This window comes from Capra hircus, chromosome 11, assembly GCF_001704415.2.
Source record: "Capra hircus breed San Clemente chromosome 11, ASM170441v1, whole genome shotgun sequence".
NCBI lineage: Eukaryota > Metazoa > Chordata > Mammalia > Artiodactyla > Bovidae > Capra > Capra hircus.
In genome coordinates, this window is record NC_030818.1 from 85887842 (window position 1) to 85903774 (window position 15933).

General features: G+C 45.3%; 1 protein-coding gene across 20 annotated transcripts in view; it reads right to left on the reverse strand.

The window, feature by feature from the left end:
• Positions 1 to 15933, reverse strand: part of GREB1 (growth regulation by estrogen in breast cancer 1) — a 128930-nt gene that overhangs the window by 61350 nt on the left and 51647 nt on the right. For all 20 annotated transcript variants that reach the window (XR_001918842.1, XR_001918841.1, XR_001918843.1 and 17 more), the window contains 3 exons: positions 7127 to 7283; positions 2414 to 2533; positions 836 to 1012 (listed from right to left, as the gene is read on the reverse strand). Coding sequence is in view for 16 of the 20 variants with exons in the window: in XM_018055638.1 (XP_017911127.1) it covers positions 836 to 1012; positions 2414 to 2533; positions 7127 to 7283 (454 nt within the window). In the remaining 4 variants the exon portion in view is untranslated. The remainder of the gene's footprint in view (positions 1 to 835; positions 1013 to 2413; positions 2534 to 7126; positions 7284 to 15933) is intronic.

The following is a 15933-nucleotide window of genomic DNA, read 5'->3' on the forward strand; positions in this document are numbered from 1 at the left end:
AAATGTTTGAACCAACAGGAGACAGGCTTGGACATCGGGGATCCCGTGGGCCAGAGGTGGTTCCAAAGGTCAAAACTACAGCTTCCCTAGGCTGACCCTGACCCACTGAGTGACTGTGGGGTGCAGTGGTTAAAGGTACCATACAGAACCAGTAAGACCTGAGTCTGAATCCTGGCCACATTCTTTTACCTACGCACCTTCAGGCAAGATCACTAACAGGTCCAAGGCGAACTTGACTGGTGAGAGGCAAAAGGCAAAGCAAAGAAGAGAACGGTAGAGGGTGTCGGGCAGTCACTTGGAACAGGACTGTCCTGGTCAGGGGGACACACACTCAGCCTTATTCTCCTCCTGCCATGCGTCTGCTGGCCTCCGAGAGCATCTCGGATGGGGTCTGGATTACATTCCCAACACAGGTAGACACTTAGGAAAGTTCTGATGAACACATTTACCAAAAAACAGTAGTACTAACTGATAGGCTTTCTATTGGAAAGTTGTCACATTTTATTTTTACACTATTCATTTATTTTTTGGCCATGCTACACAGTATCATGTAGTTCCCCAACCAGGGATCAAACTCACGCCCCCTGCACTGGAAGTACAAACTGTTAATCCCTGGACCACCAGGGAAAGCTCCAGGTAGTCATATTTTAAAACAAATTTCATTTACATTCTATTCCACAAAGAAATAGACCACAGAATGAGGAATGAATGGGGTTGTGGGACGTGCTGATGATGAGGCCAAAAGGTGGCCTGTCTTCCAAGGGGACCAGTGGCCCTCCTTGTCCCCACCCATCCTGCAGCCTGAGCTGCAGAGCAGAGCCCAGGAGGAACTCACCAAGAAGGGCATTGTGCCCGTTATCATCCGGCAGGAACCTCTTGTCCACGGCACACACCAGGAGATGGTCAGGCAGGCTGGGGGACTTGGCACCCACCAGGAGGAAGCCGGCGGGGATGTCGATGGGCTCACTGGAGATGGAGACCAGACGCAGGTCCTTCCCAGCCTGGCAGAATCCTAGGAGAGATGGATAGGCCTTACATGCTGTCCAGCGAACGCCCCCACACAACCAGGATCCATGCGGGTAAAGCAGGAAAATAGTCTGGATTTTGTCAGCAACCACCCTCACCCCTGGAGGTGACTCTAAAATTAATTCTGAGAACATTATTAAGTATGTTATCCTTACATGCGCTTCATTTGCCAGTTACCATGATTCACAACAATAAAGTGACTGGGCAGAATAAAAAAATAAAATTAATTAAAGTAATTCTGAGAGATCAAATTATAACCATCGTCATTCATGACACTGAGCTACTTGCTATATTTATGACTACTGGTGTTACCATACAATACACATACATGCATGTACAAATGAAAGTCAACTGGAGAAGTGGGTAGACAAGTGATGGTAAATTAAAATGTGGATGAAAAATCCATAAGGGACTGTGAGTAATTTGATGTTTTTTCCACCCTGCACTTAACGTGTATGAGGGCAGGAATTCAGGCTGACGACCTGGTAATGACGGTCTCAGAGAAGTCACTTCAGCAGAGGGGGACTCCACGCACTTGAACTTTTTGTATTTCAGAGCATTTAAACATCTGTGCGCGTGCTAAGTCGCCTCAGTCAAGTCTGACTCTTTGCGACCCCATGGACTGTAGACCGCCAGGCTCCTCTGTCCATGGGATTCTCCAGGCAAGAATACTGGAGTGGGTTGCCGTGCCCTCCTCCAGGGGACTTCCCAACCCAGGAATCAAACCCTCGTCTCTTTACAGCTGCTTTACGACTAGTACTACTTGGGAAGCCCTTAAACATGCTTCTTATTTTAAAATTAAGTGTCCAAAATACTTAGGGAAGACAGGAAGAAGAGAGAAACAGCCGAGATTTATCCGGATGGACCTTTTCTGGGCCTCTGTCTCCCTGAAGGCACAAGTGGCCCCACACCCTGTGTTTTTCCGTCTTTAATGACCAACAGGGATGACGTGGGCTAATGTGAACTCTGAGACCCCAAGGCCTTCCCTGCAAACCCGTAAGATATTTATACCTTAGTAAGATTCTCCTCCTTGAACATCTGCTTTACCATTTTCAAGGCACTGGCTGCTCGTTCTCCCGTCTGCTCCTGGGCAAAGCAGGAAGCAGGAAGTAGTGCCCACTGTGTGAGGCACCGAGTGGGAGAAGCCCTGGCAGGCTATCATTTGATCATCTTTGGGCAGGTGGTCCTGCCCCTAATTTGCAGACAGGGAAATCGAGGCTCAGAGAAGTTAAGTCATTTACTCAAAGCTTCTGAGGTTGGGGGTGCCAGGATGGAGCCAGGTCTGGCTCTCAAGTACGGGGTAGTTCCCCTTCATCCATCATCTTGGGGACATGGGCTCGGCTCACAGCTCGGGGGCTCTCAGCGCACAGGCCAGCGGGCATCTCACCGTCCGTGGTGCAGCATCCTTCGGGCGGGGGGTGCATCTGGTAGGGGTTTGGGGGACAGTTCTGTTCCAGCGCCCCATCCCCTTCCTCTTCCTCTTCTTCATTGTCTGCTCGGCTTCCACCTAGACGTGCAATAGCGGAGTGATAACCAAGGCGGGAGTAAGTACACAGCGAGCCCCAGTTAGTTAGGAATTAACCAGTCCTCAGAGACGCACTGTTTAAGCCGAGGACTTTCGCCCTTCTTCACTAGGGGCGAGGGGCGAGGCTCACTCAGACCGGATGTCTTTCCCAAGGTCACAGACTCTGGCTCCAAGCCTGGCCTTGTGACTTCAAATACAGGTCCACATCCCCTCCCAGGGCTCACAGCTGCACATATCTGCATGAGCAACGGGGCTCGGTATGTATACAGTTGCCGACAAGGACCGACTATGAAGTCTGCACACAGCAGGCACTCCAACAACAGCTGTGTGGGAGGAACCACAGTGTAACCCAGGGACCATTTTACAGGTAAGGAAACTGAGGTTCAGAGAGACCCAGTGATTCAACCACCTGCTAAGCAGCACAGCCAGCCTGTTCCCAGCTATATCTGGTGCCCAAGCTGCTGTTCTTGTCGTAAACTGCATCACTTGGTTTAGAACCTGAAACACAGTGTGAACGGCCTTTACGTTGAATAAGACAGGAGTCAAACTATATGCTGTTATTTATCCCCAAGAGAAAACTAGATGTATACATTGTTAGAAATATAAACACACCAGAAGTTGTCACACACACGAAACGAACCAACACAGGACCAGGCCCTCTCAGTGACTTTATGACTATAGAAAACTTTTCTTTTTAAGTGAAATAGTATTTTAGGACTAATGGCAAATGTGGAATGGGCCAGGAGAGCCAGCAATTGGCCAGGGAAACCCCACTCTCCTTGTACGTGCTCTCCATCTCCGCAGTAGAAGAGCTGGCCTTCCCCACATGGTCAGCTCCTGGGGTCCGGGGGTGCTGCTATTATTCAGGAATCCAGGCCCCAAGCAGAATGTCTCACACACAGAGGCAGCACTCAGGAAACCATTGAATTAGCCAAAAAGTTTGTTCCTGTTTTTTTCCGTTATCATTGTAATTCCCAACTGTTTGGCGTATACACAGAGCGCGCGCGCGCGCACACACACACACACACACACACACACACATCCCTTATTTACCCAGCCTGCTAGAGAAAAAGGGTTTCACATCAGTGAGTTTTCAAACTTCTTTTAAGAGATGTTTTGGGTAAAAAGTCTTTCTCAAATTGCCTATCTTTAAATGGCTTCCCTGGCGGCTCAGATGGTAAAGCGTCTGTCTACAATGCAGGAGACCTGGGTTCGAGCCCTGGGTTGGGAAGACCCCTGGAGAAGGAACTGGCAACCCACTCCAGGACTATTGCCTGGAAAATCCCATGGACAGAGGAGCCTGATAGACTACAGTCCACGGGGTCGCAAAGAGTCAGACACGACTGAGCAACTTCACTACTTCACTAAATGTCATTTAATAAATAGCACCCAGATTTCTTCACACAACAGGGCTGCTACAAGCATCCTTAGATACCCGAGGCCGGGGACAGCTGCTTCTTTCTTTTCTGTGTCTCTTCCCCCCGTGCCAGCCCCTTTGCTGCCATTTCTTCTACTCTCACCTCCCTTGGCTCTCAACCCCCCCATTCAGTGCGTGACGTGTTTTCCGGTTAATGATGAAATCACGTGCAACAGAAAAACGGACTAGGAATCTGGGAACTCCAGTTTAGTCCCTGGGTCTGCCATTGTCTGTGTGGCCCCAGGAAAGTTACTTAACCTCTCTGTGCATCAAATCCTGCCTCTTTAAGATGGGTGGTTATAGAAGGTCACCTTGAGCTGTGACAGTCTCTGTGGGGAAATACGGCCCTCAGCATTGCACAGAACATTCCAAGGGTGATTTAATCAGTACAGCACACTGGGAGCGTAACTTCAGGGTGGTCACCATTTTAAAGGTGTTAGTCGCGCAGACATGTCCGACTCGTTGTGACCCCACAGACTGTAGCCCGCCAGGCTCTTCTGTCCATGGGATTCTCCAGGCAAGAATACTGGAGTAGGCAGTCATTCCCTTCTCCAGGGGATCTTCCTGACCCAGGGATCAAACCTGGGTCTCCTGCATTGCAGGCAGATTCTTTACCATCTGAGCCACCAGGGAAGCCCTATTTTAAAGGTGCTGGAAGGACAAGAGGCAGAAGAAACTGAACATTTCGGGCCAGCCCAGGCCCATGACCTTGGGAAGGTCACAGCAGGAAGTAAGCAAGAATTCCTGGTGTCTCCCTCCAAGACTGGAGGACACAGAGGTGGTGGGGAGACTGTAAAAAGATTACCCAGGAAGAACACACAGGGAGTTGAAGGGATAAACACCAGAGCCTCTTTCAGACGCTTCCTTCCTGCCACTAAATGCAGGCGTGGTTGGTTTTAGCAGAAGGTATAGAGTCACGCCCAGACCCCAAGTGCCACCCATGCAGCACAGCCCCACCGGGGCTCAAACCACCCTTTAGCCACCTACGGAGTGGGTGGCTTGGAAGGCTCTGCAAAATCAAGATTAGTCTATGAACCAGGGTCTCACCTCCAAGGGCTCAGCAGGGGGACAGCAAAGAGCCAACAATTAGAGTGAAAAGGGGAAAGAAAGCCAGGCTTTCGGAGCTCGGAGGGCATGCACGGGAATGTCTGCACGTTTATTCTGTTCAACCAAAAAGAGCAGGAATGCAGACTCTCGGAAAGAATGAAAGAGGAGGGTCTTAAGCCTCCGAAAGTCAAAGAAAGGGCTCAAAATCCAGTGGCTGCCAAGAATCTGCTTTCCGCTAAGAAAGTGGGATTAAAGGTCAAAGGTCTACATCAGACATTCCAGGGTCTTTGATGGAATCTGTCAGCCAGCAGCAAGCCTGAGGAGACTTCCTAACCAGGGCCAGACTAAACCAGTCTGTTTACCAAAGTCTTCTGGCAGAATGAGGGCTTTAAAATGGCCTTAGATAAAACCAACTGTATTGGGAGCTTAGGATCTTAAAACTCAACCATGGGAATCTAGAGATGTCATGACATCACTTCACCCCATGGTGTATGAAAGTATTGATGCTTTAGAACAAATTTTGTTTTCTTTACATAAGAAGAAACTGTGTGACATTCTGAGTGGGTGGGATGACAGGAATTTACTTGTATCTTGTTTAATAAACACTTATCCCAAATTTGAAGGGTACATTTGTTTGGTTTGCTTGGCCTTCCTTTAAAAAAAATAAAAAAATACATAAAAAGGTTTCTTCCCTGTTAGGAAAGGTCATACCCCTAATCTGGAGAACAAAGTAACAGGGCTCCTCTGAACTGCCCTTGCAAATAGAGAAAATGTTAACAGATCTAGGGGTGTTTGGGATACCAGCGCCTTGGTCATAAAAAGCATCCTTAATGTTACTGTCTGAGGAAGGACAGCAGTAAGATAAGAGATCCCGACAGAGAGACAGACAGACCAAACAAACCCTCTGCACCACGTTCTATGATGCAGAAACCAGGGGCTCAAGCTGAGTGCTCGATTGACAGGGACATTTAGCAAATCGACCATCTCCTCCTTTTCGCCAACCCCCCTCCCCAGTCTTCCCAGCGCTAGAGAAACAAAATCCAGGAGGGTCTCTCTATGTTGTTTGCCAGACAAATGGGAAAATGATAGAGGGGGCCTGAGCTGGTTTTCATATCATAAACGAGAAGGGCTGACCATGAGTACTTATCATGAGTACTACTGTTCATTTACCATGAGCAGCTAAGCCTTTCGATACTGTGAGAAGTTAACAATGATCATTTAACACATATTTCACAAGTCTTTCAGCTAGTCGAAAACATGGACTGTAAAAGATGCCCCAGTTATTCCTCAAATGCCCCCCGGTGACACAGTAAAACTTCCTGGGCCAGAAATCATTGGTACTTGGATGTGAATGCCAGAGAACCCTTGGGTTTCCTGACTCCTGCTTTTGACCGCAATCTGCTTTCTCTCAGACCCAGAGCAAGCTAAGCGAAGTCTGCAGGTAACTTCAAGTGGAAGACAAGTGACAAAAACAACTTCTTCAGCAATAAATAAGGGGGTGGGGCAACTTTGGACATGAAGATATGTGAGTATAAAAAATACAAACTGAAGACTGAAAAATACAATCAGTTTATTCTCTGGATAATTAAGTAAACCCCAAACTTATCCCCATGCCCGAAGATAATTTATTGCTGGCACACACCAAACTCATAAGGGTTTATTCTTGGCTTTTAACAGTTTCTAGAGGACTTTCATTACTGCTATCACATGGAAAAGTACTTGTACTCCTTTGCAAAGATAGGGCCACAAATCACAGAGGAAAAAATATATATATAACTGAGGGTCAAAAATATGTTAAAATGTCTTACTTATCCAAGTCAGACCATGAAAACTTTTCATGAGTTTAAGTAACGACCAATTGAGAACAAGTTAACACTGGCCTTTCTTTCTCCTACTAGTCCAGTGAATCATCTCATTCCTTGCAACTTTAGGGCTGAGACTTAAATTTGAGTTTTAGCCAAGTAAGGACACACATGCAACTTTCTGTTTCCTAATAATTCCATTCTGCCAGACCCACTTGGTTGCTATACCAAGTGGAAGAGTAAAGAGTTTCAAGTCCCATCTTGAACATTCCCACACACGGTAGTGAAGGGCACAGAAACATCTCCTACCTTCTAGAGCGGAAAGCTGCTGCTCTGCTTCCAGGTATAATTGCGAGAAGATGGGCCTGGGTACCAGGCTGTTGGAGCGCAGGGAGGCCTCGATGGAGTTGTGCAGGACCTCCTCGAACCGCGTGGTCTTCAGCTGTCCAGCGTACGAGTTTCCCATCTTCAAAAGAGACAGAGGAGTCTTCTGTTTAAAATGGCATTTCAGCTGCAGTTAAAAAGCCTGACCCTCGAGCATGAAGCCCAAAGGTAGAAGAGATCCGGGCTGCCATGAAGGGAGGGCCCGTATCCCCCACTCAGCCAAGAGGAGGAGCGGGTGGCTTTCAGGGACTGCTCCTGCGGGGCAATTACAGGAAGTTATGTAAGTAACAGCTTTCCCTAATTTAGCACTCAGCAGAGTCTGACACCTCTTAGGAGATTTTACTAGAAACTGGCTCTCAGTCGTCCACAGGTTTCACAGCAACGCCCCCAGCTTCTCCCTGAGAGGTGATCCTGCTTTTGAGAGACCCCAGACACAAACAAAGTTTTCTTCTCCTTGACTTGCAGAAGAATAGCCCTGCGCCACTTTCTGTGTGTGACGGCAGCCGACAACGCAGCGATCCATGACAACCGGTCCCCAATTTCAGGATTACTGGACCCAGCCGCCGCTCATCTTCCCAGGAGGAAGGTTAGCAGATTGCCCATCACTGCCTCCTCTGCTAAAAGGCCAATTAGGAACATTCTTGCTTTACAGTGTTTATTACTTTATTGTGGTTTCCATTAGACAAATAATACAGAATTACATCTGGAAATCTGGGAATTAGAGAAGAGGGTGGAAAACCAGGAGGAAAATCATTGCGTTCATACCCCAAGATAATCAATGTGATTTTTTTTTTTTTTGTAGCAGCTTAAGATCTAACTTACTTACCATCCCATTCACCTGCTACACATAAAACAGATAAACAATAAGGTCCTACCATAAAGCTCCTGCTGCTGCTAAGTCGCTTCAGTCGTGTCCGACTCTGTGCAACCCCATGGACTGCAGCCTACCAGGCTCCTCGATTCATGTGAGTTTCCAGGCAAGAGTACTGGAGTGGGTTGCCATTGCCTTCTCCAATAAAGTTCCTACCAGGAACTATATATAACAATATCTTGTAATGAACTATAATGGAAAAGACTATGAAAAAGAACATATATATGCATAACTGAATCACTTTGCTATACACCAGAAACTAACACAACACTGTAAATAAATTATACTTCAATTTTTTAAGGGTGCAAATAAATGGTTTTTAGTATACTCACATGTGGTACAAGCATCACACAACTGATGTTAGAACGTTGTCCTTATCCCCAAAAGAAACCTCATACCCTTTAGCTCTGACCCCCAAGACCCCGATCCTCCAGCCCTAGCCAGCCACCTAATGTCTGTAGACACAGGTTAATAGAATCATATAGTATGTGGTCCTTCCTTCCATCAGACAATGTCTGCACCCTGCCTCTGCGTTGAGCACTTGTCAATACTCCATTCTCTCTGATACTCTGATGTACTCTTTGCAGACTTAATTCCCCGGGAAACAGGAGGGACATGGAAGGCTGTATCCACATAGCTCTATCACTCTATGATAAACTTTTTGATTCTGCCCTTCTCATTTGACATAAACATTTCCCCCAATCCTCCTACAAAGGCTGTCAGAACCGTTTTAATGGTTGCATTGCATTCCCTTGAGGGAAGGTTCAGATACTCGCGCAGACATTTCTCTGGGATCAGACATATGGTTAAATCTCTATTTTAGTCCTGGCCAAGAACTGGCATTTAAATGTATATTCCTTTCTAATGTGTTCTGATTATTTTCTATTTCATTTAGTTTTTTGTTTAGATCGCCCTGTTTCCTTTTAGTTTAACGTGTTTTACTTTTCACCAAACTTCCTAAAATGACTACTTTATCCTCATGTTTATTTTCCATATGACTGCTTTGATAGTGAAGATATTTAAGGCTATACGTTTTCCCGAGTGCTTCTTATGCTGTGAGCCCTAGGTTTAGTGTAAAGAGGTCCCCTTTCGTTTCTTTTTGGATAGTTTACGATCTCCCTTTTGATTCCTTTTTTGACCCAGTAGTTATCCAGAAATGTAGGTTTAATTTCTAAACAGTCAAAATTTGAGAGGAAGAAGAATTAGCCTTCTATTATGTATTTCTAATTTTCATTGGATAATCACAACCGTGGCCTTTAAAAACTACTTTTGAAATTTGTTAAGGGTTTCTTTTAGACAGATGCTGGATGGATTTTTACAAATCATATAAGAAAAGATAGACTCTTAAAGGGATGAAAACAGATTATTCAGCTTTTCTATGCTCTCGTCTATTTCGTGTGTCCGTTGATTCTTAAAGTGATATTTGACTTTAAATAGCACAAGATGGGGAATTTTCTGGGAGTCCAACGATTAGGACTCTGTGCTTCCACAGCAGGGGATACGGGTTCGATCCCTGGTCAGGGAACTAAGATCCCGCAAGCTACTTGGTGCGGCCGAAAAAATGGCAGAAGATGCCAGCCCCGACGTGACCTCAGGACACGGGCTTCCTGCTTCATTACAGTGACACACAGCCAGCCACACTAGTTGTGAGACTAGCTTCACATGCCAGACACCACCTCACAGATCACGTTGATTTAAGAGGTAGGTAGGAGATTCTCCGAGTCCTCGTGCTACAGGCGGCTGAGCAATTTCAAGACGGGACCACTGGTGCCCTAAGGAGCTCCGGTTCCCCTCATGAGGGTAAAATCAGTCCTCAGGCTGATTTCTGCTTCTGTTGGAAGAAAGGTCCAGCCTTCCTTCTTCCAACTAACAGTAAATGGAAACAAACACTTCCTGCTTATGGCAATAACTCCTGAGTACAGGTTCCCCGCCCCGCTCCGCCACACCTCCTTGGTCAGCCCCAGCTCACAGCCTGGGGAAATGAGCTGGTGGGAGGGGTTGCTACAGGAATTAGCCCCAACAAAAAGAAAGTGCTCCTGAAAGACAGAGGGCAGCGGCGGAGCCACCGGAACAGTCAGAAGAGGCTCCAGGGCTCTGCGTCTGCGTTTCCTCTCAACTGGCTGCATCCTTCAATCCAAGAAAGAGGGATTCCTGGCCACATCTGGGGGCCCTTGCCTGCATTTCCATTCGGGGTGGTCCATGGAAAGCTGCCGCCAATTAACATCACGAACGGCTCCTGTTTCTATAGATCTTTGTCTGAAGAGCTTAACGCACAGAAAGCAGCTTAAAGTCCAGCCCATTTTACGAGGAGCCCCTGCAGAAGCATGCTCGAGGGTTGAAAGAAACGCTCAGGGCATCCAGAACATCTCTTCCTTCCCAAGGTCCTATGCACCAGATGCCCAATCAGTACCTTGAGCCTAGAGGACTCCAGGGGTTAAGATAGAGCAATGCCTGGTGTGGACAGAGCCGTAAAGAGGAAGAAAGAAAATGAACACTGTCCGGCTTCCGAGTGCCAGGCACCAGGCTTGTTCTGTTGCTCAACACGCATGGGCGATATTATGAAGCCCAGTTTAAAGATGGGGTTCCGAATCTTAGCCTCGGAGATGATAAACAACCTGCAAGAAGTCTTGTGGAAAGAAAACAGACTTGAGGGTGGAGGAGGGGTTGGGGAGGGAGGAAGAAACACAAAAGGGACAAAACATGAAAGAGTGCTCACACTCAAAAAAGTGGAAATTTCATTTTACAACCCTAAGCACACACCAAAGCTTTAAAGTCTAGAAGCACAGAGGGAGAGAGAAACTGACCCCACTCCCAATCCAATGAGGCATTTGAAAGCCGAAGCAAGGGCTGGGAACTGAGGAAGAGTGTGAGAACCATCTGACAACGTCGTGGCCCTTGCTGTTTGTCCCCCTGCACCACCTCGAGCAGCGTGGGAACTTTCTACCCACCCCAGCAATGCTCCAGCTCACACACAAGACCACCCACCGGGGGCAGAGCCTGGGATCAGAGGCAGAGTAGGCTGAGATGCCGGCCCTGCTGGGGCTCGCTGGCCTGCGAGGAGCCCCCAACCATCAGATGGGGGAGTCAGAAGTCAGGAGAGAGAAAAGCCTCACTCAGCACCAAACCCCAAAGCTGAACCCCTCCTCCATGCTTTGTGGATCCAGGTCAACACCTGTGACCTCCAGGGCTGGGCTCTGACCGCTGCTCCCTGGGCACTGCCTCTGCAATATTGTCTTGCTGCAGTGACTCCAGTCTGCAAACCAAGGGGGTTCGTTTCCCCCCACCCCTCCACTGCCTGCCTTCCAAGGCCTGGCCCAGCCCTTCCCAACACTGGTGGGCAATGCTCTTCAACCATAGAATCTGAAGCAGTGCCTGTCACCATGGCCTTCACCTTAATGCACAGATGCCTGGTGTGAGATGGAGAGAGAGAAAGCGAGTCACTAGGCCTCAGTATTCTCATCTGTAAAATGGGCACTCTGAAGGACCACCTGGTCATCATGGGGTATACAAGAGACAGAAAATGAAGGTGCCTAGCAGAGCACTTGGTAGTCAGGGCAGGATCATTCACTTCTAGCTAAATGGAACAGGCATGTGGAAAGACTAGAATTTCAGATCAGGACTTCCCTGGGAGTCCAGTGGCTAAGACTTCGCACTCCCAATGCAAGGAGGCCCGGGATCAATTCCTGGTCCAGGAACAAGATCCCACAGGCCTCAACCAAAGATCCTGCATGTCACAACTAAGATCAGATGGAGCCAAATAAATTAAAAGAAATGTCAGATCATATCATAAATGACAAGTGACAAAAAGTACTATAGTCCATAGTTTCTACAACGTAAGGCGGGGGAGCGGAGGTCTTCAGGGGAATCAATGAGAACTTGAGTGGTTCAAAGGGGCTGGTACCCAAAATAGGCCAAAAGAAACAGTAGGGTATTTTTGGCCAAAAATTGAGACCAGCAATTGAGAAAGAAACAGGAGGGTACAAAGTCAAGAAAGCTCCACGAATACAGACATGCTCTAGAAAAAGAAAACGAGGGCTTTCGACAAGTAGTGAAGATGGAACTATGGTGGAAAAAAACAGAAGTGAGAGTAAAAATTAGACGCTGCTTTGTCGTTACTGTGGTTATTTAGTGGCTGAGTCGTGTCCAACTCTTTTGCAACCGCATGGACCACAGCCTGTCAGACTCCCCTGTCCATGGGAGTCTCTAGGCAAGGATACTGGAGTGGGTTGCCATATCCTTCTCAGGGGATCTTTCTGACCCAGGGATTGAATCTGGGTCTCCTGCATTGGCAGGTGAGTTCTTTACTGCTAAGCCACCACGGAAGCCCACTGCTTTAGTAGGTGACAACCCTGAGGCTTCAGAATGAGGGATTTATAATGATAAAGGTCAGGTTTTAAGCAGGTCAGGTGGACAGAGATGTTTGGAATAAAACTGGAGGGAATACCTGGAGGCAGGAGGCCTGGTGGAGTTAAATTAGGAGTGGCAATTAACATAAATATATTACTGTATATAAACTAGGTAAACAACAAGGGCCTAGTACATAGCACAGGGAACTCTCCTCAATATCTCATAATAACCTAGGATGGAAAGGAATCTGAAAAAGAATGTATATATATAAATATGCATATCACGGAATTACTTTGCTGTACACTTGAAACTAACATAACCACGTAGATTTATTATACACCAATAAAAAAATAAAAACAAAAAACAGGCTTTGCTCACTTCCTGTCTCGGTTACATTTTTGGTAATTCTCACAATATTTCCAACCCTCCACCAGCAATAAGATTCTAACTCACTGAAGGCTGACATATGGTTAATATTTTTTTTAGCAGTAAAGTATTTTTTAATTGGGGTACATACATTTTTTAGACATAATTCTATTGCACATTAATATAGTATTACCATAACTTGTATATGCACTAAGAAGTACAGACATTATACACCGAGCAGCATGTGGGCCCTGACTTCCCCAGCCAGAGATTGAACCTGTGTCCCCTGCAATAGAAGCAGAGTCCTCCCCCACTGGACCACCAGGGAAGTCCTACTTTTCATTTTAAAGTTTATAACATTTAATTTTTTGGACTGAGAGCATGTTTATTTTTATTAAAAACTGAAGATTACTTTTAAAAAATAAAATGCAGTCATAAAAACTGATGGCAGATGTCCCACAGAATCTAAGTAGAAGAGCAACTGAAGATCAGGTGAACTATAGACCTCCGGCAAAGGCAAGCCACCCTGCTAAGCATCACTGTAAGCATCAGTGATTTTAATCTTAGCAACAGTCCTATCAGATCATTATTTCTCTCCCTGTCTGTATCCTAACTTTATAGATGAAGAAACTAAGGCTCAGAGAAGTTGGGACAGCTGTCTAATGTCACATAGCTCGTGCCTGGTCTGGAATTAAAAGCCCATCTTGAAGAATCTTCCATGAAACACGGTGTTAATAAGTTTAAACTGGCAGAATTGAAAATCTCAGACATCCTACAAGGGTGTCCACTTTCACCGCTACTATTCAACATAGTTCTGGAAGTTTTGGCCACAGCAATCAGAGCAGAAAAAGAAATAAAAGGAATCCAAATTGGAAAAGAAGAAGTAAAACTCTCACTGTTTGCAGATGACATGATCCTCTACCTGGAAAACCCTAAAGACTCCACCAGAAAATTACTAGAGCTAATCAATGAACATAGTAAAGTTGCAGGATATAAAATCAACATACAGAAATCCCTTGCATTCCTATACACGAATAATGAGAAAGTAGAAAAAGAAATTAAGGAAACAATTCCATTCACTATTGCAACGAAAAGAATAAAATACTTAGGAATATATCTACCTAAAGAAACTAAAAACCTATATATAGAAAACTATAAAACACTGATGAAAGAAATCAAAGAGGACACTAATAGACGGAGAAATATACCATGTTCATGGATTGGAAGAATCAATATAGTGAAAATGAGTATACTACCCAAAGCAATTTACAAATTCAATGCAATCCCTATCAAGCTACCAGCCATATTTTTCACAGAACTAGAACAAATAATTTCAAGATTTGTATGGAAATACAAAAAACCTCGAATAGCCAAAGCAATCTTGAGAAAGAAGAATGGAACTGGAGGAATCAACTTGCCTGACTTCAGGCTCTACTACAAAGCCACAGTCATCAAGACAGTATGGTACTGGCACAAAGACAGACATATAGATCAATGGAACAAAATAGAAAGCCCAGAGATAAATCCACACACATATGGACACCTTATCTTTGACAAAGGAGGCAAGAATATATAATGGAGTAAAGACAATCTCTTTAACAAGTGGTGCTGGGAAAACTGGTCAACCACTTGCAAAAGAATGAAACTAGATCACTTTCTAACACCACACACAAAAATAAACTCAAAATGGATTAAAGATCTAAATGTAAGATCAGAAACTATAAAACTCCTAGAGGAGAACATACGCAAAACACTCTCAGACATAAATCACAGCAGGATCCTCTATGATCCACCTCCCAGAATTCTGGAAATAAAAGCAAAAATAAACAAATGGGATCTAATTAAAATTAAAAGCTTCTGCACAACAAAGGAAAATATAAGCAAGGTGAAAAGACAGCCTTCTGAATGGGAGAAAATAATAGCAAATGAAGCAACTGACAAACAACTAATCTCAAAAATATACAAGCAACTTATGCAGCTCAATTCCAGAAAAATAAACAACCCAATCAAAAAATGGGCCAAAGAACTAAATAGACATTTCTCCGAAGAAGACATACGGATGGCTAACAAACACATGAAAAGATGCTCAACATCACTCATTATTAGAGAAATGCAAATCAAAACCACAATGAGGTACCACTTCACACCAGTCAGAATGGCTGCGATCCAAAAATCTGCAAGCAATAAATGCTGGAGAGGGTGTGGAGAAAAGGGAACCCTCCTACACTGTTGGTGGGAATGCAAGCTAGTACAGCCACTATGGAGAACAGTGTGGAGATTCCTTAAAAAATTGCAAATAGAACTACCTTATGACCCAGCAATCCCACTGCTGGGCATACACACCGAGGAAACCAGAATTGAAAGAGACACATGTACCCCAATGTTCATCGCAGCACTGTTTATAATAGCCAGGATATGGAAACAACCTAGATGTCCATCAGCAGATGAATGGATAAGAAAGCTGTGGTACATATACACAATGGAGTATTACTCAGCCATTAAAAAGAATTCATTTGAATCAGTTCTGATGAGATGGATGAAACTGGAGCCGATTATACAGAGTGAAGTAAGCCAGAAAGAAAAACACCAATACAGTATACTAACACATATATATGGAATTTAGGAAGATCACAATGACGACCCTGTATGCAAGACAGGAAAAAAGACACAGATGTGTATAATGGACTTTTGGACTCAGAGGGAGAGGGAGAGGGTGGGATGATTTGGGAGAATGGCATTCTAACATGTATACTATCATGTAAGAATTGAATCGCCCATCTATGTCTGACGCAGGATACAGCATGCTTGGGGCTGGTGCATGGGGATGACCCAGAGAGATGTTGTGGGGAGGGAGGTGGGAGGGGGGTTCATGTTTGGGAACGCATGTAAGAATTAAAGATTTTAAAATTTAAAAAATAAAAAACTAAAAAAAAAAAAAAAAGAAAGAAAATCTCAGACATCCTCAGCTGAAGAGTTATACATCTGTATTACCATTACCTGCTAGTGGTTTCCGCCAGTGGTGACAAGGCATTTCCCAGTTTTACAGAAAGCTACAGCATTCTTCCAAACTTTCAGAGGACAGCACTGGAAAGTTGGCCTCACCAGACTAAGCAGACACACACACCCAAAACCAGACATCCTCTTGTGC